The sequence below is a fragment of the Balaenoptera physalus genome (assembly GCF_965194825.1).
Source record: "Balaenoptera physalus genome assembly, chromosome: 6".
Taxonomy (NCBI): domain Eukaryota; kingdom Metazoa; phylum Chordata; class Mammalia; order Artiodactyla; family Balaenopteridae; genus Balaenoptera; species Balaenoptera physalus.
Genome location: NC_138885.1, coordinates 67,931,132 through 67,958,826, shown reverse-complemented (window position 1 = coordinate 67,958,826; position 27,695 = coordinate 67,931,132). Strand labels below are relative to the sequence as shown.

At 44.2% G+C, this 27,695-nt stretch overlaps 1 protein-coding gene and 1 long non-coding RNA gene across 2 annotated transcripts in view; one reads left to right on the top strand and one right to left on the bottom strand.

The window, feature by feature from the left end:
- The window catches only part of LOC309662602, a 126,316-nt gene that overhangs the window by 84,192 nt on the left and 14,429 nt on the right, over window positions 1-27,695 (bottom strand). The window lies entirely within an intron of this gene.
- CHRNA1 (cholinergic receptor nicotinic alpha 1 subunit) lies at window positions 971-18,212 on the top strand. Its single transcript, XM_082465451.1, has 9 exons — window positions 971-1,290; window positions 6,801-6,946; window positions 7,050-7,094; window positions 8,161-8,270; window positions 10,687-10,882; window positions 11,377-11,614; window positions 14,036-14,259; window positions 15,424-15,663; window positions 15,971-18,212. Exons 1-9 carry the CDS (start codon window positions 1,248-1,250, stop codon window positions 16,100-16,102), a joined length of 1,374 nt encoding a protein of 457 aa, XP_082321577.1. The 5' UTR covers window positions 971-1,247; the 3' UTR covers window positions 16,103-18,212.

The following is a 27,695-nucleotide window of genomic DNA, read 5'->3' as shown; positions in this document are numbered from 1 at the left end:
CAAAGAGTAGCCCCCGCTCACTGCAACTAGAGAAAGCCCACGTGCAGCAGCGAAGACCCAATGCAGGCAAAAATTAAATAAATGAATAAATAAATAAATTTATAAAAAAAAAAATAATGCAGACTCCAAGCTCTCTTCACTACACTCCCAGCCCTTTCCCTAATTATTTCTTTGGATTCACTGGAATGGGGGAATTGGCCAGGATGCTGTTCTTGGGCTTGAGGTGAGGGACCTTCTTCACCTGATTCAATTTGAGAAGGAAGCAAGGAAGGAACCGGCAGGGTGTCTTTAAATAACTGCTCCCTTTTCTATTTTGGTAAAAATCCTTCTCTGACTGAGCAATTACTAACGATTGGCTTTCGGGATTTTTTTTTTAAAACAAATAAATTGAAAAACTGAAGCACTCTGCTCTTTGCTTCCCTGAGTGAGAGTAGGCAGAGAAATGACGGCAGGAAGTAGGAGCCTGGAACAGCGCTTATGCAGTGGGACAATTTTCCCATTAATTACTTCTCACTTGAATAACAGGACATGGGAGGTGGGCTGTCTGCTGTCGCTAATGGCACACTGCAGGATAGGTATTGCCTGATACAGAGACAGGGCTGGGGACAGCCACTCCGGGGGCCATCGTAAAACCGGTTTTATGGAAGAAGCCACAGTTGTTTAAAACCAAACCCAATCAAACATGGAATTCTCTCCAGTGGCACCAACCCCACTCTTCTCAAATCCATTCCCTCACAAAAGCCCCAGGCATTCTCAGCCTAGAGGGAACCAGAGCAAATAAATTTTCCTCTTTGTAGAACGTGGACTTTTGTGATTTAGGATGATCAGCGTCTTACACACACAGCTGACTATCTACTCAGACCCAGTGACCCTGATCAAATCAATCCACACAGATGAGGCTCTGGTTTATACAAAAGGGAGGGAGTTGCTCACCGGGCAAAATAATTCATTCCCTACTCTAACGTGTTGTTTTTTTTTTTTTATGAAGACCTGACTCATGGTGCATTGAAAGCACAGTGCAGTTCACCCTCAACTTGTCAAAGGTCCAGCAGTTGTGTAAAGTGTACACCCTGCAATAACGTAAGGACCTCAGCCCTGGGGCTCCAGGGCTCCGGGCAGCCCAGCTGTCACTGCCACAAACAGGTGGTGTAAACGATAGCTTGGCTCAGCCCACTCACTTGCCAAACCCTCCAGCAGCTGAGTGTCCAGCCAGAGAGCGGCACAGGCGACCACTCCACCACCAGCCCATGGAGCCCCGGCCACTCATCCTGCTCCTCGGCCTCTGCTCAGGTAAGTGCCAGGGCTGCGGGGCTCTCCTTCGAGGCTGAAGCACTAGAAGACCCCGAACCAGAGTCTTGCTTCTTTGATGGGAACACAGAATGGCAGGGCTTCACCAGCCCCAGGCTGCTCTGTCAGTTTCTCACCGATGTTGGCTTGATTGGGTTTGTGGATAAAGATTTTTAGTTGGGTTATCCAATTAAAATAGGAGCTGCCTGGTCAAAAGCTACAAAGTAGACATGCAATCTCTCTTTCCTTCAGTGCCTGCATCTTAGTAATCCGTATGATCTGATTCACCTCTTCTACAATCCTGGAGCTGCTATCATAGTTGAACAACTATAGGAACTTAGAAGGGTGACTTATAATCACAAGCAATATGGTTAACAAATCTCTTTATGGCTCTAGGAGAATTCTGAAAATGAACAGGATAGATTGACAGCTCCATGTGCTGGAGGGAGAAACCTTTTCATAACTGTAACTAAACTCTCTCCATGAGAGATGAAATATTTTGTAATTTTTTAAACTTCTGAAGCTAAAAAAAAAATTCATATGAATGCATTATGGCCTACTTTTTTTTTTTTTTAAAGGACACTACTATATGTAGGTTTGGGTTTGAATTGAAACCATAAAACCTTGCACAGCCCTTGACCTGCATTCAACTCTGGAATGTGTCACAACACAGCAGCTGAAAAGCTATCGTTAATCCCAAACTTCCGGTCGAGGGAAATAGATGTTTGCTGATTGCTTCATATAAAAGTTTACTGGTGATATCATCTCAACTGAGAAACAAGGCGGCTGACATTCTGTGTTTTCTCTTCTCTAATATTGCTCTGACAAACACAGGTCTTCTGGGCAAAAGAGGTGAAGAGCTTTATTATTAATGCTTTTCAATAGCAGAATTGAAGGAAATAGCCTAAACTCTGATAAACTATATCCTCTGGGATTTGGACTCGATCCAACCAAAGCTGCCTTGGTGGTGATGGTGGTGGTGGTGGGGTGTGTGTGTGTGTGTGTGTTTGCAAACACTACACTCAATGGAAATTCTTAAGTGATATGTTTATATATAAAAACCCTTAAGAGATCTTTTAGGACACCAAAGATCTCCAAAAATGCAAGTTTAGCTATTTTTTGAAGTATGTGATATGTATTTAGATCAAACCTAGAGTTTGCTGGTGTCAATTCACATGGATAGTTAACAGAAATTTAGAGCAAGATGAGGCAATCCAACATCTTCAAATTTATATTATAGGGAAACTGAGGCTAAAAGACATGAAATGACCTTCCCAAAGTCACTTCATGTACACACTTTGGAATGTGATCAGACTCCATTTTTTATGTGCATGGTCAGAGAACACAGCCTGAAATTGAAAAGGTAGCAAGAAACACAGCACCAGGTTGAGATAAGAATTACCCAAGGTGACTATTAACAGAACAGAATTCCTTTTGTCCAACCCACCAAGCTGTTCCCCACATAAAAATACAGATTGGACTAGTATGGTACAAAAGAACACTTTAAAATTGTGGCTGGGTTCTCCTACTTAGATTCAGTCCTTTGGCGGCAAAAGTGAGGGACACTTTTCCCCGTGTTAGCATAACACATAATGATCTCTATTCTATTTTTATAGCACTTTCATTACAACTTTTCCTCTCCCCCAGCTCAGGAATCCCAAGCACTTCATTACCACCTTTCTTATGGCATATTACTTTCCAGCTTGTTTACAGTTATTTATGTAAATGGAAAATATCAATGTCCATGAAGGTAGGAAGACAGGATCTGTATCAGATTCATGCTGGAAAACCTCAAAGCTCCTCAAACAATGCTTTGCACACAGCAAATGTTCAACGAATATGTGAATGAATTAATGTTACCACCATCTGAATGGGGATGACCAGCATGATTTTGCTGAAAAGGGAGATTCTGACATTACGTATGTGTTTGTCTGTGTGTTTGTTAATTTACATCCTGCCTTTTAAAGAAAGTATTTACTGTGATTTATTGAATCCGTGAAGAGGTGTTCCAATTCTCCAGACCATACTGGAGTTGGGAACAGAATCCTAGAATTCTGAGTTCAGGTCGTATAAGTTTTCTATCATTCTACCCTGCCTTGGGGAGGAAAAAAGAAAAGAATACCAATGAATATGGTCTAAGAAATGGAGACCTCCTTGGAAATTCCTTAGAAGTTCATTACGAAAGGCACAAGGCCCCTTGGCCTTGGCGAGGGTGCAGAGGAGGAAGTGAGTGTCCCTGGAACCCTGACCGTGCCTGGCTCCCCAGTGCTCCCTACTCCGTAGCAGAACTTAGGGTTGGCCTGCATAGTTTTCCTGCCACAGAATGCTGAGCATCTGCTCTCTCTGTTGCTTTCTAGTATGTTCTTCCTGTCAAACTGGAATAAACGGTCACTTAAAAATAAGCAGCCCAAGGTAACACCAAAGCAATAACCTCAAACCCAGTGGCCAAGGCACTCAGTGATCCACACCAGTCCCCCACTGCTCCCACCGTGGGCTGGGTGGGCCCCGGGATAGACAAGGCGTGGAGGACAGAGGACAGCTGCATCCCAGGGGCTCAGTGGGGCACCTGCAAAACCTGGGTCTTTGGACAACATGCTGCTCTAAGGGTCCTCAAATGCAGGTACTTTGGGGGAGATGCCACATGAAAGCTCGGCACAGACCCTTTTAGGTCCAGAAAATTTGGGAAACTAGAAATGAAGAGGTAGGCTAGGTAAGGCATTCAATACATAGAGTCCAGGAAGGTCATAATGAAGATATCTGAGCTATACTGAAACCTTCAAAAATCCGAATGGACGTGATACATTTGCCTTTAGGGAGGTGGTGAAGAGCACAGGCCCTCTCATCAGATGGCCTCCACTTATAATCCCACCTCTAACTAGCTGGGAGCCATGAATACATGGCTCAGCTCTCCAGACCTCAGTTTTCCCATCTGTGAAGTAGGAGTAAAGACTGACCTCATAGGATTTTTATAAGGATTCAATAAGGTAATACAAATACAGGACCTTTAATAAAGCTCTACAGGCTAATTAAAACACATACTTTCGGGAGCATGAAAATGTTTCAATTCATTCCATAGCATTGGTTATTTCAAACTGATATAAAGTTCTGGATGAGAAATAGTGGTTGAGAGCATGGGCTCTGGGTGTCAATCCTGGCTCCACCATTTATGAAATCTGGGCCTCAGTTTCCTCATCTGTAAAGTGAGGACAATGATAGTACCTACCACACCCAGTTATGAGGATTGAAAGACTTAGTACATATAAAGCACATAGAAGAGGGGCTGGCACAAGACAAGTCGGGTGTGTTAGTTATTATTTTTGTTGATCAATAAAGATAGAAAACGGAATTACTTTTTACTTAATAATTATTTTGTTGACAAATGCTTCCAAACTTAGGATCCAAGGAGAAAAAAAAAAAAACCCAATCACCTGCCTTAGCGGTGATCGGTTAACACAACTGGGAAAAAAGGGAAAGCATCTCACCTGTTTCATTTTTAAAGTTGTCTTGGCCCAGGGAAAAAGTGTAGTTTCAGCAATAACCTGCGGAAAGGGGAGATCTGGTTACACGAATCCGGGCAAATGGATTGTGTGACTACTTCCTCTCCCAGCCCTGAACAGGCAACCCCTAAACCACAGCAGGCTTGAGTTACGGAGATTCTTCATAAGGCACTTGTTGGAATTTGGAACACATTTTCTCATAGGAATAATAGCACATGTAGCTGTACAGTTTCCAGCACATTCATAACATTAAAAGTGAGCGCAGGAGCACGGCACAGAATGACCGGCTCTAACTTCAGCTCTGCCCTGGCCGCATGACCGCAGACAAGTCAGCCCACTTCTTAGAATCTCAGGCGAGAATGTCTGCCTGCCTGCCTGCTGGTGAGGACCACATCACGTTGGACACACAAAGCCTGTGGGCTCTGAGAATACTGGATGATATTGCCCTCCATCCTGAAGGAAAACGTAGTAAAGATTCCTTGGAATCATTCATGCTCCAAATAGGAGCCCCAGACCCAGGTCAGCAGAACATGTGGTTTTCACTCTTAGCAACTTAACTGGGACATGGGCCCATCAGCAGTGATTATTTTTTTATTTTTAAAATTATGGAAAAATATATAAGTACGTAAGATTTACCATGGTAAAATACACATTACATAAAATTTCCATTTTAAAGTACACAATCCAGTGGCATTAGGTACATTCACAATGTTATGCAACCATCACCACTAATTCCAGAACTTTTCCATCACCCCAGAAGGAAACCCTGGGCGCATTAACAGTCACTCCCATTCCCCAGTCCCCACAGTCCCAAGTAACCACTAACCTACTCTCTGTTCTATGGATTGACCTATTCTGGATATTTCATATAAATGAAATCAAACAATATGTGCCCTTTTGTGTCTGACTTCTATCACTTAGCATAATGTTTTCAAGAGTCATTCATGCTGTAGCATGTATCAGAACTTCATTCCTTTTCATGGCTGAATAATATTCTACTGCATAGATATACCACAATTTGTTTATCCATTTATCTGTTGATGGACATGTGGGTTGTTTCTACCATATCGCTATTGTAAATATTGCTGCTATGAATATTCATGTACAAATTTTTTGTTTGCTTTGGGGGTTTTTTGTTTGGATTTTTTCTTTTATAAATTGAAGTATAGTTGGTTTACAATACTCTGTTAGTTTCAAGTGTACAGCACAGTGATTCAGTCATATATATATGTATATATATTCCTTTACAGATTCTTTTCCTTTATAGAATATTGAGTGTAATGCCCAGTAGGTTCTTGTTGGTTATCTATTTTATATATAGTAGTGTGTATACGTTAATCTCAACCTCCTAATTTATCCCCCCCCACCCCCACATACAAATTTTTGTATGACCAGTTCGTTAGTGGATATACCCAGGAATGGCATTGCTAGGTCATATGGTAGCTCTGTGTATAACTTGTGTGAGAAACCACCAAACTGTTTTCCACAGCAGCTACACCATTTACCTCTCACCAGCAACATATGAGGATTCCAGTTTCTCTGTAACCTCACCAATATTTGTCAATTTTAATTTTGTTAATTATGGAATAACAACCTAGTGGGTGTGAATCAGCATCAGTTTTGGGCTGTTCATAGCATCATGAGCTCTGAGGCCAGCCAATCTGAGATTTCATTGCATCATGACCAGATTCTGAAATACCAAGACCGACTTTGTGTGGACCTTTCTTCTTGTGTGTGCGTGTTCCTAGCAAACTTGATGCAGCCAGATGCTGGATGAAGGAATGTCATCTGTCCAAAGTACAAGTGCATGATAATCTGGCATGCCCCACTGGGAAGGGACCACACTGGCAGCTGCACTTGGAAAGGAATTCAAGGCAATAATAGCTGCATCGGGGAGCCCTTCAACGAGGGGGCCTGCGTGCCTTCCATGAGCTGGCCACACCTCAGTTACTCACGTTAGTGTGTGTGGAGGGTGGGAGCAGACTCTGACAGTAAGTGTGTTGTTTGCTGTCTCAGCTGGCCTCGTCCTGGGCTCCGAACATGAGACCCGCCTGGTGGCAAAGCTATTTGAAAACTACAACAGCGTAGTACGGCCCGTGGAAGACCACCGCAAGGCCGTGGAGGTGACGGTGGGCCTGCAGCTGATACAGCTCATCAACGTGGTGAGACAAGAGAGCTCCAGGCTCTCCACACCTCCCGCCCCCAGGCACCCTCCCCCGGCTCCCCTCTTGTCCTCCTAAAGATGGGGCCTTATCTTTTTTTTAGGATGAAGTAAATCAGATTGTGACAACCAATGTTCGTCTGAAACAGGTAACTCAGCTACATAATTGCATTCATGTTGTTTTTATTCACCCTGAAATTTAACATGGGCCCAGAGGGAATCAATTTACGTAACAGGGATATGTACCAAAATGTTAAAAGTAGATATTTTGGGGTAGTGGGACTGTGGATCATGTTTTGGTGTTTATTTTTTTATTGTACTTTGTGCTTTTTCTGTGTGTATTAGTTTGCTAGGACTCCTGGAACAAAGTCACAACCTGGACAGCTTAAACAACAGAAATTTATTGTCTTACAGTTTTTGAGGCCAAAAGTCCAAAATTAAGGTGTTGGCAGAATTGGTTCATTCTGAAGTTTGTGAGGGAGAACCTGCTCCAGGCCTCTCTCCTTTGCTCAGAATTGGTTGTCTTCACGTTCACATGACTTTCTTCCTGAATATGTATCTGTCTTCACATGTCCCCATCTTATAAGGACACCAGTCATATTGGATTAGGGCCCACCTTAATGACTTCACTTTAACTTAATAACCTCTGTAAAGACCCTAACTCCAAATAAGGTCACATTCTGAGGTCTTGGGGGTTAGAACTTCATATTAATTTGGGGGAGACAATTCAACATTGTGTTATCCAAATTTGCTGCATTGGGTATATGTTACTTTCGTAATGTAGAAGAAAATATAATACTTTAAAAAAAAATGATGTTGCGTGCTTGAGAAAAACATTCCCAATAGGGTCATTCTCCTTTCCTAAGGTGGGCAGTGTACCTGGTAGATCTGCTACCACTTGGTGGCGTTACTTGGGGCTACCTTTGTTTTCTCACGTGTAAAATGGGGTCAATAATCACTCCTGCCTCATGGGAACATTGTGAGGACTAAATGATGAATATGGGTAAAATGCTTACAACAGTGCCTGCATGTACTCAGTGCTCTGTGTTTGCTCTTACTTGTTACTAAAGGGAAAACTGAATTCTGAATCAAACCCTTCTACTGGAGCACAATTTCTGTCCATACCTGAATTACCGTGCTCATCAGAGCTCTTGATAACCCTAGATTTAAAAAATATTTTTAGTTTTTTAATCGACCTAATGTCTTCATTTCTAGCAATGGGTGGATTGCAACTTAAAATGGAACCCAGATGACTATGGTGGCGTGAAAAAAATTCACATTCCATCGGAAAAGATCTGGCACCCAGACCTAGTTCTTTATAACAAGTAAGCACAACAGACAGGATGAGGAGGCGGACATTACGGGGGCAGGTGGAGCCCAAGTGCCCTAACGGAAGGGCTGCCACTCTTGGCATGCGTCTCACCACGGTTCACATTAAATAACCCTTAAAAACCAAGAGCCAAGTTGACATGCTAGGGTTGCCATATGGTGTCTCATGTTATGAATAGAAACAATTATCAGAGCCAAATTGAATCAGGGCTGCAGGGTGGGGGACATTTAATCCCTGAGAGCTCCTGTAGGGTATATGGCAACTATCCAAGGAACCCAAACATCATATAATTGAGTTCCTTGGAATTAAATGTCCTTCCGACCAATAGGTCTGAACCTCCTGGGGTTGTTATTCATCACATCTTCACAGCATCCCAAGATGCCGCGTGCTGCTGATGGCCTGGGATGCCTATGCAGCCCATCCGCTGGGCTCTGTGACAGACTGCACGTTGTGAAATTATAATGTGATTCAAGACACTCCAATTTAATGACACGTTCATTATCATACGCCCTTCATTTGTCAGGGAATGTTCATTGCAAAGAGCATCCTTCCCAGGCAGGAGCATTCAACACTGGCCTAGAGGATCTGTGGTCTGACATCCTACAGCACGTGTCTGGAGCGAGCAGGCTGTGCGTTCTAGCGGACTCACCAGGGAAGGTGGCCAGGGCTAGTGAGCAGAAATGATACCTTTTAAGACGACCCTCTCCAACTTTGATATTTTATTACATATTTTCCAATCCGACCTGGGATTCAAACTTGAGTCAAAGTACACAATCATTTGTGTAAACTTTTGGACAAGTACGCTCATAGGACAGAGTGTCTATCTCTCAGAGTTAAGTTTCTCTTTCACTTAGAATCTGAGGGAAGCAATTAAAATCCTCGGGTCCTTTTGATAAGCTCACTCAGAAAGACCCTCATAGGGGAGAGAATCCTGTTTCACCTGCTTAGGAGGAGAGACATAGACCATCCTTTCCCTCTGCTCTGTTGGGAGGGTCTCAAGCTGCATGGTTTTCTGGATAGAGCCTCTTCTCAGTCCCAAGGAAAAATTAACGAGAAGAAAAATCTCTTGATTTATGAAGTGAGGCACAATATATACCACATGTCCCTGAAAGCCCAGCAAGGTAGACCCCACCCACTTTTCAGCACCTATTATACTGTCCTGCTCTCTGCCAAGGCCCTGGGGCGCGGGCTGTTTTGGGATGAGCGGACCACCCACTGAACAAGACCTGCAGAAACAGTTTGTTATTTTTTAGTATCTACCATGTTGCCTTTTTTAACGAGAAACTATTGCCAACATTGGAAAATTGGGAAATACATTAAAATCTGAATTTTTAACTTCTCTAGAAAAATCCAACATTCAAAAATATGGCAATTTTGGATTAAAAGTCTTGATTCCCAGCTTCCAAGGAAGAATCCAATATCAGGCAACATGGAGCCTCCGCTCCCACGCAGACACCATGGCAGAGCCGAGTGGTGCCTTCCTCAGAGGAGAGAGGGTCTCTCCCCATGCCAGGCTCAACCCTCCCTCCTTCCTTGCCTGCCTGGCCCTGGAGGCATCTGAGTTTGTGACCCCCACCCCACTGGGGTCTAAATAGTTCTTTAAAGGTAACAGACCCCTTCTTTAACCTGCTTGTCACCGTAATGAGCCACTAGGCATGTTTTTATTTAAAATTCCTGTTTTTTTTCTCAATTAACTTTCAAAGTATATCAGAGAAGGGATACATGGAGATTAACATCACAAATACTACTGAGGACTGGGAAGAAAAATCTGGCATACAGTGAATCCGTGTCACCTGTTATTCCTTTAAAGCTGTAGATTCTCAGGTTCGTCCCCAGATATCCTGATTCAGCACTTAGATGGTGCTCAGGAATCTATATTTTGTTTTATTTTATTTTTTATTGAAGTATAGTTGATTTACAATATTGTGTTAGTTGCAGGTATACGGCATAGTGATTCAGATTTTTTGCAGATTATATTCCATTATAGGTTTTTACAAGATATTGAATATAATTCCCTGTGCTATACACTAAATCCTTGTTGCTTATCTATTTTAAGTATAGTAGTTTGTATCCATTAATCCCATACTCCTAATTTGTCCCTCCCCCTCCCTCTCCCCTTTGATAACCATAAATTTGTTTTCTGTATCTGTGAGTCTGTTTCTGTTCTGTAAAGATTCACTTGTATTCTTTTTTAGATTCAGGAATCTATATTTTAAACAAGCACCCCAGTGATCCTTATTATCAGACAAATTTGAAAAACATTGCCACAGATAAAAAGTGATGCAGCGCAAAAGAAAGCTTCTATAATTAGCACCTGAATAATTAACAACTGTCTCCCGTTAACATCCCCAAGCAGAATTGAAGGCTCATCTGTCACTTGGATCCCTGTTCCTCTTTTATCCCAATTGTAGTGCAGATGGTGACTTTGCCATTGTCAAGTTCACCAAAGTGCTCCTGGACTACACTGGCCACATCACGTGGACACCTCCCGCCATCTTTAAAAGCTACTGTGAGATCATCGTCACCCACTTTCCCTTTGACGAACAGAACTGCAGCATGAAGCTGGGCACCTGGACCTATGACGGATCTGTGGTGTCCATCAACCCGGTAGGTGGTGACCTACTGTGAGGAGGTTGGATGCAGGACAAGCGTGATTCAGTCTCCAACTCAGCTCCTCCATTATCATAGGCTCTCAGCACCCATTCGAACTTTGGGGATTGTCTAGTTTGATGGTTCTCAGTTGGTTGGGAAGGTTCTTGATGCACTGCATAAGAGAACGACCTGGGGCTTAAGTAATTCTCTATGCCCAGGCTCAGGCCCAAGAATTCTGATTTAATCAGACTGGGGTGGAGCTAGGGCACCCATATATTTTAAAGCTCCCAAGTGACTTGAATGTATAGTCAACATGGAGAATCCCAATAGTCCAAACCCCCTTATTTTACAGGAAAGGAACCTAAGACCCCAAAGCGAAGGTGAGCCAGGGTCCCTCCTGGGTATGTGACAGTGCTGGGATCGGTTGCCTTGTCACAGCTGATTAGGAAACCCTACCCCTCCTCGGGGTGACGAGGCTGGGAATTCAAAGTTTCATTCCATCTTCTCAGGAAAGCGACCAGCCAGACCTAAGCAACTTCATGGAGAGTGGGGAATGGGTGATCAAGGATTCCCGGGGCTGGAAGCACTGGGTGTTCTACGCCTGCTGCCCCTCCACCCCCTACCTGGACATCACCTACCACTTTGTCATGCAGCGCCTGCCCCTCTACTTCATCGTCAACGTCATCATTCCCTGCCTGCTCTTCTCCTTCTTAACCGGCCTGGTGTTCTACCTGCCCACAGACTCAGGTGGGTGCAGTTGCCATGGCGACGGCTGCTGACCCTGATGGATCTCGGGCTACTATTTTGGGGGAAGCCAGAAATAACCACGGCTAATAGACAAATACAGGCAGACAGACCCAAATCACCATCCCTGGGAGGACGCATGTACTGAGTGGCCATGTGCGGGGGTGAAGTCCCAGCTGGGGCAGACTACAGAGCAGGCAGAGAGCTGGAGGGGGCTCAGGAAGCGCATACATAGCTCAGTCTGGTTAAGTGCATAACCACCAGCACCTTTTTGCTGAATACCTGCTGCGTGCCCCGAAATGTGCTGGGTAAGGCGTGTATCACAGACACTGCCGATGCCTCGTACCCCATGAAGTCACTTGCTGTATGTGACTAATCAGGTCTTGCCTCCTTTGCCCACTGCTTGCCCCTTGAAAATAGCTTTTGTGTCTCTATTCTCCAGATGGCAGTATCTTTACACACAACACTATACTTCCCAAGTGGCAATTCTTTCTCCCATATCAGCCTGGACGACTTACTTACCTCCTACTGAGTAATCACATCTGTGACATAATTTCACCAGACACCAACAATCTACAGAAAAGGGGGAAAGGGAACACATGCCTGCAAGCAAGTCATTGCTCTTAAACGATTTACGGCAGACAAGCAGGGAAGAAAGCAAGGTGGTAAGGTGGTCCTCAAACTTATGACAGATAACAATTTTATCAAAAGGCCGAAAAAAAAAAAAAACCCACAAAAGTCTAAATCCAACTTTCCAACAAGGAAAAAAAACTTACACATTCACTCACTCAACATATACTGTTTAAACAACTGTTACAAGACAGGGATAAGGTAGAGAATAAGGCAGACTTTTCCCCACAGAACATATGTTCTAGGGATTGTACTCATTCTTAAACAAATGATCACAAACAAATATTTTTTTCAACTTTCTAATCAAATGAAGCTTCTTAAAGTGAAGAGAGAAAACTCTAGGCAGGGCAATATGGAAACTAATCAGAGTTTCTATAAATATTAAATGATTTATGCTTGAAAGGCATTTAGAACAGTGAGACTGCTTGATAATTGTTAGCTATCATTATTATCATTAATCAAGAAATTTGATGTACCTTGATCAATATTTTATATTTATAATTCTGTTTTCTTTTTTACTTCTGAAGACTTTCCTACCCACCAGAAACTGACAATTTCTTGTTTGCATCCATTCTGGATCCTGTGTATATTCCTAGCATCTGGACGCATCCAGAATGGGAAAAGCTCCACACTGGAAAGCAGGGCCACACGAGGGGTTTCCCAGGACACAAACACCAAGACCAGCCCAAGGAAAGTCCCTTCCAAAGGCTCTCTACTGCATCTGAGCTGGTCAATCCCCACAAAAATATTCCAGTGCCATCCAGCCCCTGGCTTTCTTGTTTACTTGTCCAACCAAGACACCATCCGGGAATTGTTCACCCTGAAATTGTAGGGCCTGGAGAAAATATTCAGGGGAAGGGGAATCCCTCATCCCTTAGTATGAAAAACAAAAAAAGTCAAAACAAGAAAAAAAAAACCCAAATCATCCCCTTAGATGAAGATGAGAAAGTGAGTGGTGTGAAATCATTGATTTTGTCCTTTCTCGGCTTTGGTCTTGCAGCTTGCTCCCACAATGAGAAAAAGATACATGTACTTCTGGGCTGCCCATCCAACTGCTGAGTAACAAGTAGGCCAGGCTGCAGTTCAGTTTTGTGAGGTTTAAGACATTCTACTGCAGATGGAAAAACTGCCATCTGGGGTCTCGATTACAACCCAGAACATCTCTGGGTTCCCTGAGTTCCGCCAAGAAACGGAATGCTGGGAAAGAGGTGAAGCAGCATTTCCTGCTTGGCAGCCTCTAATGGAAACACCTGCCACTTGCCATCATCAGCAGAGTTAAGTTGCCAAGGTCTCATAGGAAATTCTGCAGAAAAAATTCCCCACAACGAGACCTTGAGAACATGCCGGTCACATTCCTCTCACCCTTGGGTTTTGGTGGTGTGCTCATTTGCTAGGGCTACCTTCACCAAGGACCACAGACTGGTGGCTTAAGCAACAGAAATTTATTTTCCCACAGTGCTGGAGGCTGGAAGTCCAAGATCAAGGCATCAGCAGGGTTGGCTTCCTCGGAGGCCTCTCTCCTTGGCTTGCAGATGGCCGTCTTCACCCTGTGTCCTCACATGGCCTTTCCTCTGTGTGTGTCTGTGTCTTAATCTCCTTTTCTGATAAGGACACCAGTCATATTGGATGAGGGCCCAACCTAAGACCTCATTTTAATTGAATTACATCGTTAAAGGCCCTATCTCCAAAACAGTCCCTGAGGGGCTGGGGCTTAGTGTTTCAACACATAAATTAGGGTGGAAGAACAATTTAGCCCATAACAGGTGGGTTGTGTTTGTTTCTTCTTTTGTCCAGGAGAGAAGATGACTCTGAGCATCTCTGTCCTGCTGTCCTTAACCGTGTTCCTTCTGGTCATTGTGGAGCTGATCCCTTCCACCTCCAGTGCAGTGCCCTTGATTGGCAAGTACATGCTGTTCACCATGGTGTTCGTCATCGCATCCATCATCATCACCGTCATCATCATCAACACACACCACCGCTCCCCCAGCACCCACGTCATGCCCGAGTGGGTGCGGAAGGTGAGCGAGCAAGGCCCCGGCACACTTTGCACAGGGCCGCCCCTCCCTCAAGGCATCCGCAGGTCTACTCTTCTGTGTGGCCAGTGGCCTCCTAGGTAACCCTTGTGGGCACTTAGGAACGGAAAGTCCTTTATGGGCTGTAGGGGTTTTGGGGAAGGAACTTTCTTTGGCTTCTTGCTGGGTATAAATAACTCAAGCAACCGTCCCAGGGAGATAAGAAAACCAGAATTAACAAAGCCCATTCCAAACTCAACCTTAAAGAATCTCTTTGATTAGAGAAGATGAATAAATCACTATCCTTTTATTCAAATGCTGTGAAATCTTGAGATGTCTGTTTTTATGTCTTCCAGTTTGTGAACAGACTGCTTATATTTTTGCTGGTAGAATCATCTGCTGAGACTAGAATAAGGGCTAGAAATTGGGAGTGGGGGTAGGGAGCGGGCTTGATGAGAGACTGTCAAAAAGTTTTAGTGAGAAACTTGGTCTCAAATATTTACATTACTGAATTTTAAAATGTGTTAACATTTCCAATATATTGGTTCTTTTATACATCTTCACAGAGACACTAACGTCCAGTCTTTTGTGCACAATGCAAAAGATTTGTTATGAATTGACAGAGAAACTACTGCTTGCAATGTATTCTTTTGGGAGGAGAGACAGTCCCTGCTTCTCTAAAGGCCAGGTGACTCCTGGCAATACCTATGTTGCATTTCTTCAGGAACAAGAAACAGAAGAAAACAGTCTAGCTGTTTTGTGGGGCCGGAACCTTATATATATTTTTTAGCGGGAGGGGCCCTTTCTTTAACCTTTTGATCATGAGGACACAGGCCTTGAAAGAAGTGGGTGCCTACAGGGTATCTGGAAGCTTAAGCTTCATTCGTTTCTTATGCGTCAGTAGCTGCACACAGGCTCCCTCCAGTGGCAAGCTGCTGGCATTACAGAATCATCTCTGTTAGCCTTAGTAATTTGACAGGTCACAGGATACAGATGAGGAAGCTTTGAGAAAATCTAGTATAGTCCTTTTGTTTTAGGGACAAAGAGGCTGAGGCCCAGAGAAGCTGAATGATTCGCCTAAGGTCACATTGCTTATTCAAAATCAGAGTTTGATGCTTGCCCTGCTGACAATAATTCCCATACGTGGACTTCTTTTTTATTTTATTATAGGTTTTTATCGACACTATCCCAAATATCATGTTCTTCTCCACGATGAAAAGACCATCCAGAGAAAAACAAGACAAAAAAATTTTTACAGAAGACATTGATATTTCTGACATTTCTGGGAAGCCGGGACCTCCACCCATGGGTTTCCACTCTCCCCTGATCAAACACCCCGAGGTAAAAAGTGCCATCGAAGGCATCAAATACATCGCAGAGACCATGAAGTCAGACCAGGAGTCCAATAACGTAAGCTCTGTGGCTTGGGATCTGCACCTCTTGTTTAAATGGTCAAATGCTCGAGCACAGAGGGATGGGTTTGGCTTGATGGGAAGGTTGGCGTTCAAGGGGCAGCTGCTGACGTAAGATGTGCCCAGTGACCCCCAGGCCATCTTAGCAAGTCATCATATTGTGAATAACCTATTTAAAAAATAAAGATCATAATGCCAGTGGAGGGATGATCAACAGATTGAAGAGCGCCTAGATGATGGATAGCATGAACATCGTTGAGTCCATGATCGTCTTACGGAAATTCTAACACATTTCTCTCTCCCAGGCGGCCGAGGAATGGAAGTACGTTGCAATGGTGATGGACCACATTCTCCTCGGAGTCTTCATGCTCGTCTGCATCATCGGAACGCTGGCTGTGTTTGCAGGTCGGCTCATTGAATTAAATCAGCAAGGATGAGCAGAAAGCTGAGCTGAACCTCAGCGCCGGGGAAATCTGTCTACTTGGATACACGCTCACTTATCAAACATTTAATTTTCTGTAGTTATCATTCGTGACAAAAGTTTCTGTTTACATAAGGTTATGGCCTCAAAGTGTCTTCACGTTGCTTCTCCCTTCACTCCTGCTGTGGCTGCCTGGAGAGCGAACCTTTTGCAGTAAACGAATCTGGATTGCTGCATGAAGCGTTCATTTCCAACAGTGTCCAGAAGAATTTTGCCCGGGATAACTGAGCTTTTCTGTTAGTTTTTAAATTTTTAAATTTTACCCAAAGAGTCTATCCTTTGCTTAAAAGTCAGTTTTGTACCTGCTAAAAAAGGCCCATCTACCAGTCCCAAAAAGATGAAACATTTGACTTGGAGAGAAAGAAAGCAGTAGAAAGACAATAGGAAAATTCTAGAATGGCCACTACAATGGCCACCACGGCAAACTGTCTCAAAAACTCACGTTTTAAAGTAGGTTTCTAGAACTTGGAGGTGAGGGAAGGTCTTCCCAGTCTAACACAGCACCTGAGCTTGATGCTCGGGGTTTGAGGGAAAAGAGGTCCTAACCTGTATTGAGTGTGGGCCCAGGCACTGTGGGAATGGGCTCACAGGCATGTTTTTATTTATCCTCAGAACTCTCATGACTGTCCCTGTTTTACAAATGCGAAAACTGAACTTGAGGGAGGTTAAGTTCACAGCCCAAAATAACAAGTAGAGCTGACATTTGAACCTAGACCTTGTGGGTTCAAAGCAGCTCTGGGCTGGGCCAGTTCATCTGCTCGCTTGCTCTTTGGATCAACTCTGGCTCCATCTGGGCCATTCTGAGACTCTGGTCAGTGTTTCTGAGAGGTTCAGTCCTAGTGTCAGCCATCTTTCTGCCTTCCCAATTAAACCACCTGCCTTTTCCCCCAGTCCTTACCCCACTCCTGTTTGGGGTTCTAGTTCTATAAATGAAATCAGAAATGTGTGCACATATCATCATCATTTCTGCAATTCTGGACAAGGAGAGAAAATTATTTCCTTTCTCCATAGCAACCTATAAGCCACAAGGCAGTTCACCCCAGAACTAGAAAATGTGCAGCCCTGGGCTCAGTAATGGCTATCAGATCCCCAGAACACATCTGATCCACATCAGTACCAGGGAGAACGGGGAATGGCAGTGCCAGGCAGCCTGTCTGAATGCAGGTGGGTTCAATCTACACCTCCATGGGACTCCCCATCACACACCCGTGGCAGGACTGAGTGCCTTCATTTAAGAGTAAACTAAAGGGAAAAAGGTTTGGCAATTCCTCAAAAAGCTAAACGTAGATGGGAGGGAGGCACAAGAGGGAGGGGATATGGAGATTATATATATATATATATATATATATATATATACACACACATACATATAGCTGATTCACTTTGTTATACAGCAGAAACTAACACAACATTGTAAAGCAACTATACTCCAATAAAGATGTTTAAAAAAAAAAGCTAAACGTAGAATTGTCATATGATCCACCAATTCCACTCCTAGGTATACACCCAAAAGAACTGAAAGCAGGAACCTGAACAGATACTTGGACACCAAAGTTCACTGCAGTATTATTCACAATAGCTAAATGGTGGAAACCACCCAAATGTCCATCAATAGATAAACAAAACGTGGTGTGTGTGTGTGTGTGTGTGTATATACACACACACATACATATAGTTATAATGAATTATTCAACATTAAAGAGGAATGAAATTTTGATAAATGCTACAATACAGATCAACCTTGAAAACATTATGCTAAGTAAATAAGCCAGATGCAAAAGGACAAATATTGTATGACTCCACTTACAGAAGGTACCTAGAGTAGCCAAATTCATTAGACAGAAAATAGAATAGAGGTTACCAAGGTTTGGGGAAGGGGCGAGTTATTGCTAAATGGGTAGCGCTTCAGCCTGAGATGATGAAAAAGTTCCGGAAATGGACAGTTGTGATGGTTGTACAACACTGTGAATGTACTTAACACCACTGATTGAATGGTTAAAAATGGTTAAGATAGTAAATTTTATGTGTATTTTACCATAATTAAAAATAAAATAAAAATGAAAAAAGATGGCCAGTTTCACATTCTGTATATTTTACTACACTTAGCCAAAAAAGAGAGAGGGAGAGAGATTCAGCACCTAAGTCTGCTGCTTGCCTAATTTATCACAGTCTCCCAGGACTCACTATTGATTCAGAGGAGGAACTTAAAAATCATGTTGTCCATTCTAAGAACAAGGAAACTGAGGCTCAGAGAAGTGACCTCCCTCAGGTCACAGAGCTAGTTAGTGACAAGCCAGGTCTCTTAACTCCTGCCCTCATGCTGTTTCCTTTACATCAAATAGCCCATTTCTCCCCTAAAAGTGAGGCCCTCTAACATGTTCCCTGCTCACCACCTGTCCGGGAAGCCAGCAGGGTGGCCCTGAGTGGGTACAACAACGTCACAGTGTGAAGCCCCACCAGCCCCTAAATACCTGTTGCATCAATCTGTCACCAAGTCAAGGACTTTCACCTTTGGAATCTCTTCCCTTCATTAAGGGCTGATCTCCTGATGAAATGGGAGGGGAGGCTGGGATCTGTCTCCCCACCTAGAGGTGAGCGCCCAGCCCTGTCCTGCCCCATGTGGCTTTATTGATGAGTGTGTCTGGGTAAAGGGGTGACTTCTTGGGAAATAAGGAGCATCCTCAAACTGGAACAAGACGGGTAAGTTTTCCTGGGGGATGGGGATTATAGACTGAAAAATGGAAGCAGAAATTATTCAGAGCTCGAATCCTGAAGTTATTATTTTTTTTCTTTTCTGGTTGTCAGAACTGGGGTTTTATCAAGTTGGAAATTGTATTAACAATTAAACAAATCAGATGGGGAGACGTTTCGAGGCTGAGGTGGGAGGTATTTGCTTTTGCTCCAATCACTGAGGACCACGATGCCGTCGTGTTCATCCTGGGGGTAGGGGGCGAGGCGGAGGAGCGCAGGCGGCTGCCTCTTTCCTCGCTGCCCGAGTTCTCTCCTCACACCCCAACAGCTGGGTCTTGCTTTGAAGCCTGAGTTCCCCTGCTCCTAGTTCTCAAGCCACCATTTCCAAAGTCATTTCTCCCACTGCTACCGCTCAAGTCCTAGCCCTGCTCCCGTTCTTCAGCGGCCAAAGCCACTGCAGTCTCTCTCCTCCACCTGAGTTCTTCATCTCTTGCTCCCCCAAATCACCTGTCACTGCCTCCGGCTGCCAATCACTATGACCCATGGTCTCCACTTCCGCCTGAGTTCTACCTCTGCCGTTGCTTTAATTTTCAGCCAGTGCTGTCCAAGTCCTTCCCACCACCCCTGTCCAGGTCTGTGCTGACTACTCCATGAGGACACTTGCACTCTGCTGCCTGAATTCTCCAATTGCTCCAGCCCACGGTCGGTCTCAGTGCTCTGCCTGTTATCTCTTCTCCCCGTTCCCACCCGCCAGTGTACCCTGCCCCCGCTGCTGGACCGCCCAATCTATCCTTTCGACTCGCGCCCTCACCCCCGCAGTGGCTGTCACTACTGCTGCTGCAGAAACTAGGCCTGTCATCCTTTCCTCAGCCTCAGATGTTCCGTGCTCGGAAGGGCCAGGTGAGGAGGGGGTGGGCAGGAGCAGGGCTGCCCTGGGGGTGCACATGCGTACCTGGGGGCAGCAGGGCCCAAGCCTGCCCTCAGGAGAATCTCCCACCAGTCAGCTGCTTGGGTCTCCACCGCCGAGGGCAGGGGGCTCCGGCCTCACGCAGGTTCTGGTTTGTTGAGGTCAGCTCAACCTCCTGGGAGCAGCTGGACCATCTCTGCGTCTTCGAGGATGACGGCGTGTGGAGTGGGGCGTGACCCTCATAATTTTCAGACCAGAGCTGCAGTTTCCAGTCCTCCTCACTCTCCGCTTCTCTAAGTAGGTTCCAGGTACAAGGCAACTGAGGCATTTGGTGCTGGGGTGTGGTCAGGCCCTGACTGAGGTAGGCGTGGGCAGCTCCTCCGCGCACCAGGTGGGCACTGGAGCTGCGACGTGGCAGAGCAGGTGCAGCACGGTGTGGGCCCACCATGTGCAACCTGGTGCCCGCCACATATGACTTCTGCACCCTGGATGTCTCCCCAGGACGGCTGCCGGGTGCAGGGCTGTTTGGCCCAGCTCATCTTGCAGGCCCAGGCTGCAAGCCTAGGAGGAAATCCAGGAAGGGCTCACGCTGATGAATCACCACCAAGTGCAGTGCCAGGTCCCCCTCCTCAGTGATGTGGCCGAAGACGAGGGGCACCCACGACAGCCCCCAGCTGCCCAGTGTCAGTCCTCCCGGGGGCACTGAGTCTGGACCCGGAGGGTCCAGGCCGCTGTCACACCATTCATCCACATCCTCAGCTTTCCCCAAGCATGCTACCTGCCTTGGCCCCGCTGAGGCCTGTAAGTCTTCTTTTGGACTGGTGGTCTCACTGAGGAGGGTGCCTAGGGAAGTGGGGAGGACCACTGTCTCAGTCTCCTAAGGCTGCCATAACAAACTGCCACAAACTGGGTGGCCTGAAACAACAGAAAGTTATTTTCTTACAGTTCTGGAGGCCTGCTATGGACTGAATTGTGTGTCCCTCCCACAAATTCATATGTTGAAGCCCTAACCCCCAGTGTGATGGTATTTGAAGACGGGGCTTTGGGGAGTTCAGGTTTAGATGAGGTCATGAAAATGGGGCCCTCAAAATGGGATTAGTGCCCTTTTAAGGAGAGACACCAGAGTGCTTGCTGTCTGTCATTCTCTCTGCCATGTGAGGCCACAGTGAAAAGGCAGCAGTCGGCAAGTCAGGAGGAAGGCCCTCACCAGAACCCAATCATGCCGGCACTCTGAGCTCAGACTTCCAATCTCCAGAACCGTGATAAAAATAATTTCTGTTGTTTAAGCCACCCAGTCTGTTGTGCCTTGTTATGACAGCCAGGGCTGACTAAGACAAGGCCAGAAGTCCAAAATCAAGGTGTTGACAGGCTGGTTCCCTACGGAGGCTCCGAGGGGGAATGGCCTCCACGCCTCACTCCTAGCTTGTAGTGGCTGCCGCAACCTGTGTCGTTCCTCGGCTTGTAGCAGCATAACTACAATCTCTGCGTCTGTCTTCAACGACATTCTCCTCTGCCTCTGTGTTGCCTCCTTTTATGTTTCATAAAAACACCTGTCATTGGATTTAGAGTGGGCCTAAAAGATGATCTGATCACAAGATCTTCAACTCGGTTACATCTACAAAGACCCTATTTCTAAAGAATGTCACATTCACAGGTAGCAGAGGTTAGGACCTTTTGGGGCTCCCATTCAACCCACTACAAGCACTAACCAAGAAGCCATGTGGGAGAGAGTGGCCATGAGCAAGCGAGGGATCCTTCCAAGAAGCCCCAGAGGGAGCCAGGAGTGGAGAGAGCATGCTGAGCTCAGCTCCTGCAATCTCTCAAACCAGATTCAGAATATCACCCCTGCACCCTCAGCCCACCACCCCTCCCCGACCCCAACCTGGAGAGAATTAAAAAGCAGCTGAGCCAACTCATGGTTTCTTCCTCCCTCTGTGGCCGGAGGATATCCCAAGTGGTCATCTCAAATGCCCAGGGAGAGAGCTGAGCCTGTAACCTCCAGCCTCTCTCCACCCCCAAAGTGTCAAGCTGCCAGCACCTGGAGGAGCTTTTTAAATACACAGGAAGCACGGGGAGGAGGCCCCGCCAGAGGCCAGAGCCCTCGGTCAATCAGGTCAGTGCCACCTACGGGGCCAGGAGCGCCAGGACTCCTCTGGCCAGGGCAGGCCTGGTGGCAGAGCCTCCTTCTGACGGCCTTTGGCAGCTCAGTCAGCAAGAGGCACAAGACGTAGTGCAGGGCAGGGAGGCCAGTTGGTGAAAGGAGGGAGGCTGCAGGCTTCAATGATAATCCTTTTCGTGGGCATGAAGCTTTACAGCCCACAAAGCACTCTCACCTCTTCTATCCACTCAGTCCTCACCATACCCTGTGGGTAGAGGTTGCTGCTGTCGTTGTTCGCATTGGACACGTGAGAAAACTGAGGCTCAGAGAGGAGAGTGTCAGAAGGGTCTCAGCAAATAAAAAGCTGCTGAGCTGCTGCACAGCAATGGAAACCATCAACAAAATGAAAAGGCCGCCTACTGAATTGGAGAAAACATGTGCAAATCATGTGCCTGAAAAGGGGGTAATATCTCCCAAATATAAAGAACTCATACAACTCAATAGCAAAAAAAAATCTGATTTAAAAATGGGCAGAGGAGGGCTTCCCTGGTGGCGCAGTGGTTGAGAATCCGCCTGCCAATGCAGGGGACACGGGTTCGAGCCCTGGCCTGGGAGGATCCCACATGCCGCGGAGCGACTAGGCCTGTGAGCCACAACTACTGAGCCTGCGCGTCTGGAGCCTGTGCTCCGCAACAAGAGAGGCCGCAACAGTGAGAGGCCCGCGCATCGCGATGAAGAGTGGCCCCCGCTTGCCGCAACTAGAGAAAGCCCTTGCACAGAAACGAAGACCCAATACAGCCATAAATAAAAATTAAAAATAAATAAATAAAGTGAATGATTAAAAAAAAAAAGATTTCCTCAAAGGCCCTTGCAAGGTGCAGCTTTAAAAAAAAAAAAAACAAAAACATACTGATGGCCAACAGGAAAAGATGCTCAATCACTAATCATCAGGGAAATGCGAATCAAAATCACAATGAGGCATCACCTCACACCTGTCAGAATGGCTATCGTCAAAAAGACAAGAAATAACAAGTATTAGAGAGAATGTGGAGAAAAGGGCACCCTCCTACACTGTTGGTGGGAATGTAAATTGGTGCAGCCACTATGGAGAACAGTATTTTAAAAACTAAAAACAGAGTTGCCATATGATCCAGCAATCCCACTCCTGGGCATATATCCAGACAAAACTATAATTCAAAAAGATACATGCACCCCAATGTTCACAGCAGCACTATTTACAATAGCCAAAACATGGAAGCAACCTGTGTCCATCCACAGATGAATGGATAAAGAAGATATGGTATATATATAATAGAATATTACTCAGCCATAAAAAAAGAATGAAATATTGCCATTTGCAGCAATCTGGGTGGACCTAGAGATTATCATACTGAGAGAAGTAAGCCAGACAGAGAAAGACAAATATCATGTAATATCACTTATATGTGGAAGCTAAAAAATGATACAAATGAATTTATTTACAAAACGGAAACAGACTCACAGACATAGAAAACAAACTTATGGCTACCAAAGGGGAAAGGGGAGGGGGAGGGATAAATTGAGAGTATGGGATTAACAGATACAAACTACTATACTAAACTACTATATATAAAATTGATAAAATACATAAATAAAATAAACAGTAAAAAGGATTTACTGTATAGCACAGGGAACTATATTCAGTATCTTGTAATAACCTATAATGGAAAAGAATCTAAAATATATATGTGTATATATATATATACACACACACACACACACACATATATATAACTGAATCACTTTGCTGTACACCTGAAACTAACACCATATTGTACATCAACTATACTTCAATTAAAATAAAAGACAAGAAATAACAAGTGCTAGAGAGAATGAGGGAAAAAGGGGCCCCTCATGCACTGCTGGTGGGAATGTAAATTGACACAGTCACTATGGAAAACAGTATGGAGGATCCTCAAAAAATTAAAAATAGAACTAACCTATGATCCAGCAGTTCCACTTTTGGAATTTATCCAAATAAATCAAAAACACTAACTCAAAAAGATATATGCACCCCAACATTCACTGCAGCATTATTTACAATAGCCAAGATATGGAAACAACCTATATATCCATCAATGGATGAATGAATAAAGAAAATATCACACACACACACACACACACACACACACACACACACACAAACACAGAAGAATATTATTCAGCCATAAAGAAGAATGAAATATTGCCATTTGAGACAACATGGATGGCCCTTGAGGGCATTCTGCTAAGTGAAATCAGTCAGACAGAGAAAGACAAATATTGAATGATTTCATATATATATGGAATCTTAAAAATAATAATAATAATTTATAATAAAAACCCAAAACCAAGCTCATAGATTCAGAGAACAGATTGGTAGTTGCTGGAGGTGAGGACTGGAGGGGAGGGGGACAAAATGGGTGCAGGGAGACAAAAGGTACAAACTTCCAGCTGTAAAATAAATAAGTCAGGGATGCAATGTACAGCATGGTGACTATAGTTAATAATACTGTACTGCATATTTGAAAGTGCTAAGGGAGTACATCTTACAAGTTCTCATCTCAGGAAAAAATTTTTTGTAACTATGTACGATGGATGTTAACTAGACTTACTGTGGTCATCGTTTTGCAATGTATATAAATATCAAATCATTATGTTGTGAGCCTGAAACTAACATGCTGTTATCTGGCATTCATACCTCTATTTTTAAAAAAAGTTAAAAAGCAGATATGTTTACTGCCACGTGGTGTCTGGGTTGGACTCTGGAACAGGTAAAGGACCTTAGCGGAAATCTGATGAAATCTGAATAAAGTCTATAATTTAGTTAATAGTATTGTACCAATCTTAACTGCTTAGCTTGGATAAATGTACCATAGCTATGTCAATAGTGAGGGAAGCTGGGAGAAGGGCACATGGGAAGTCTCTCTACTGTTACGATGGTCTAATTGCTTGTGTCTTCCCCAAATTCATAGGTTGAAATTCTAATGCCCAATATGATGGTATTAGGGAGTCAGGCCTTTGGGAGGTACTTAGTCATGAGGGCCGAGCTCCCATGAATGAGATTAAGAGGCCCTTGTTCAAGAGGCTCCAGAGAGCTAACTGGCCCTTTCCACCAGGTGAGGACACAACTCTAAAAAGGACCATCACCAGAACCCAACCACGCTGGCACCCTGATCTGGGACTTCCAGCCTCCAGAACTGTGAGAAATAAATTTCTGTTGTTCACCCAGTCTATGGTATTCTGTTATAGCAGCCCAAACAGACTAAGGCTACTATCTTTGTACATTTTCTGTAAATCTAAAATTATTCCCCTATAAATATTTTATTAAAAAGCAGAGCTGGGAAGGGAGTAAAAAGGAAAAGCCAGAAACGGTACTTGACTTCTTTCAACTCAAGTTCAGGATCCTTTCCACATTCTTCTGCAGTTGCTATTGATAAGGATGTGAAGAAACTGAAACCCTTGTGCATTGGTATTGAGAATGTAAAATGGTGCAGCCACTATGGTAAACAGTTTGGTGGTCCCCCAAAAAGAAAAAACAGATTTACCATACGATCCAGCAATTTTACTTGACGGTATAAACCCAAAGGAATTTAAAGCAGGAACTCGAACAGATACTTGTACACCAATGTTCAGAGCAGTGTTATCCACGATGGTCAAAAGGTGGAAACAAGCCAAGTGTCCATCAGTGGATGAATGGATAAACAAAATGTGATGCACACATGCAACGGAATAATATTCAGCCTTAAAAAGTATGGAATTCTGACACATGCTACAACAGAGATAAACCTCGAAAACATTATGCTAAGTGAAATAAGCCAGATGCAAAAGGACAAATAATATATGATGGCACTTAAATGAGATACCTAGAGTAGTCAAATTCATAGAGACAGAAAGTAGAATATGGTTACCAGAGGCTAGGGGGAGGGGCAAGTTATTGCTTAATGGGGTACAGAATTTCAGTTTGGGATGATGAAAAAGTTCTGGAAATAGAGAGCGGTGACGGTTGGACAACCTTGTGAACATCCTTATGCTGCTGAATTGTATACTAAAAGATGGTTAAAATGATTACTTTTATGCTATGTGTATTTTACCACAATAAAAAGTATTGTTTTTTAAAATCACAAACTGCTCCTTTCTTATCCTTGAAAATAGTCCCTGAGTGAGGGTTGGGTGAAAGTGAGGCCCAGATAGAGAAACTGGTTTCCTCTTGGGGGAGATGAATCCCATCCTTCAGGGGCCTGGCTCCCTCCTCCGACCAGGCCCCAACATATCTTCCCTCAGGAAGTCACTCGGAAAGGGAGAGCAGAGAAATTGTCCCACTTTACATTTAAAACCTCTTTGGGGCAAGTGGCCCACCCACCAGCCAGGGAGCCCACATGAGCAGAGTGAGGAGGGGTCTCCTGTCTCTTCCCAGCCCTGGATACCTCTTCTCTAAGCCTTCCTTGTCCTTCTATCAGCTGGGAAAGGCCCTGTTAAGGTACTCTGCAAGAGTATACGTTTTAGCCAGAAAAATAAACCTCTTCAACAATCTTTATTTTTTGAACATCAACTGAACATAGTGTTTCTAAGTCTGTGTTTCCATTCACCTTTCTATAGCCCTTTGCTATATATCACTTATCACTTTGTTTTCTTGTATACCTGTCTGATGTCAACTCCTAGCTTGGAATCTTCCCGAAAGGCAAAGATTGCATTTTATTTCTGTTTATATTCTCAGGTATTAGTCAGGTAGGCGCTCAAAAAAAAAAAAAAAAAAAAGTACTGAATAAATGACGAAAGAAGCAAATGGGTGGTGAGTCAAGCAAATTAAATTGTGTTTAGATCCTCCTGTTCTCTCACTGACATCCTACCTTGGTGTCATTGGTCCAAACAAATGCCTACGGCTTCAGCTGTGTCATCTGAATGTCTCATATGCCATGTTCGTTAACATGATCACTATAAGGCTTTCAACCTGAGAATAGGAGTAATTCTAGGAAAAGCAGGTCAGGGAGCACTTCTTACACGTCTAGGATGCCTACTCCCACTGTGACTCACATGCACAAATCTCCCCTTTTTATAAAGACCCCTCTAAAGGCCTTTGCCTCCCCTACCACTGGCTGCTCTTTTTGATTTTCCTTATCCCACATATTGGGCCTGATGACCTCCTGTGATGTCTGCTTCACTACTTACTCTATAGACGTAAATCATCTGTCCTCAACAAGACTGTCCCTACCTGAAGAAAGCAGCTGGGTTCCTGCTACCCATATTTCCTGTGGGACCTTGGGCAAGCTACGTAACCCTTCTGAGTCTCAGTGTAAGAAACGTGGAGAGTGATGTCCTCCAGGACGCCGGGGAAGGTGCCGATGACACTCTGCAGGTGCTCCTTAAACAATACCCTCCAGAGCAAAGATTATGTCTTAAACTGCTTTATATCCTCCACCGAGCCCAGGAGAAGGTTGAGTACCTATTATGTGTCCATAAATATTTGTTGAATTGAATTTTTCTCCATTACATTTTTGTAATTGAGATATAATTCACATACCATAAAATTCACTATTTGAAAGTATACAATTCAGTGGTTTTTAGTATACAAGGCTATGCAACAATCACCACTATATAATTCCAGAACATTTTCATCACTCCATCTCCATTACATTTTTTAAAGCTTTATTTGGCTTTTAATGAACAACATACACTTTGACTACTTCTCAGTCAATATAATTATTCTATTTTATAATCACTAATAGTATTTACTGTATGTCAGACACTGTTCTGCACATTTTATGAAGAATAAACCCTATGTTTATGAGTATCAAGATATCTTTTTCAATCTAGATAAATGATCTATACAGACAA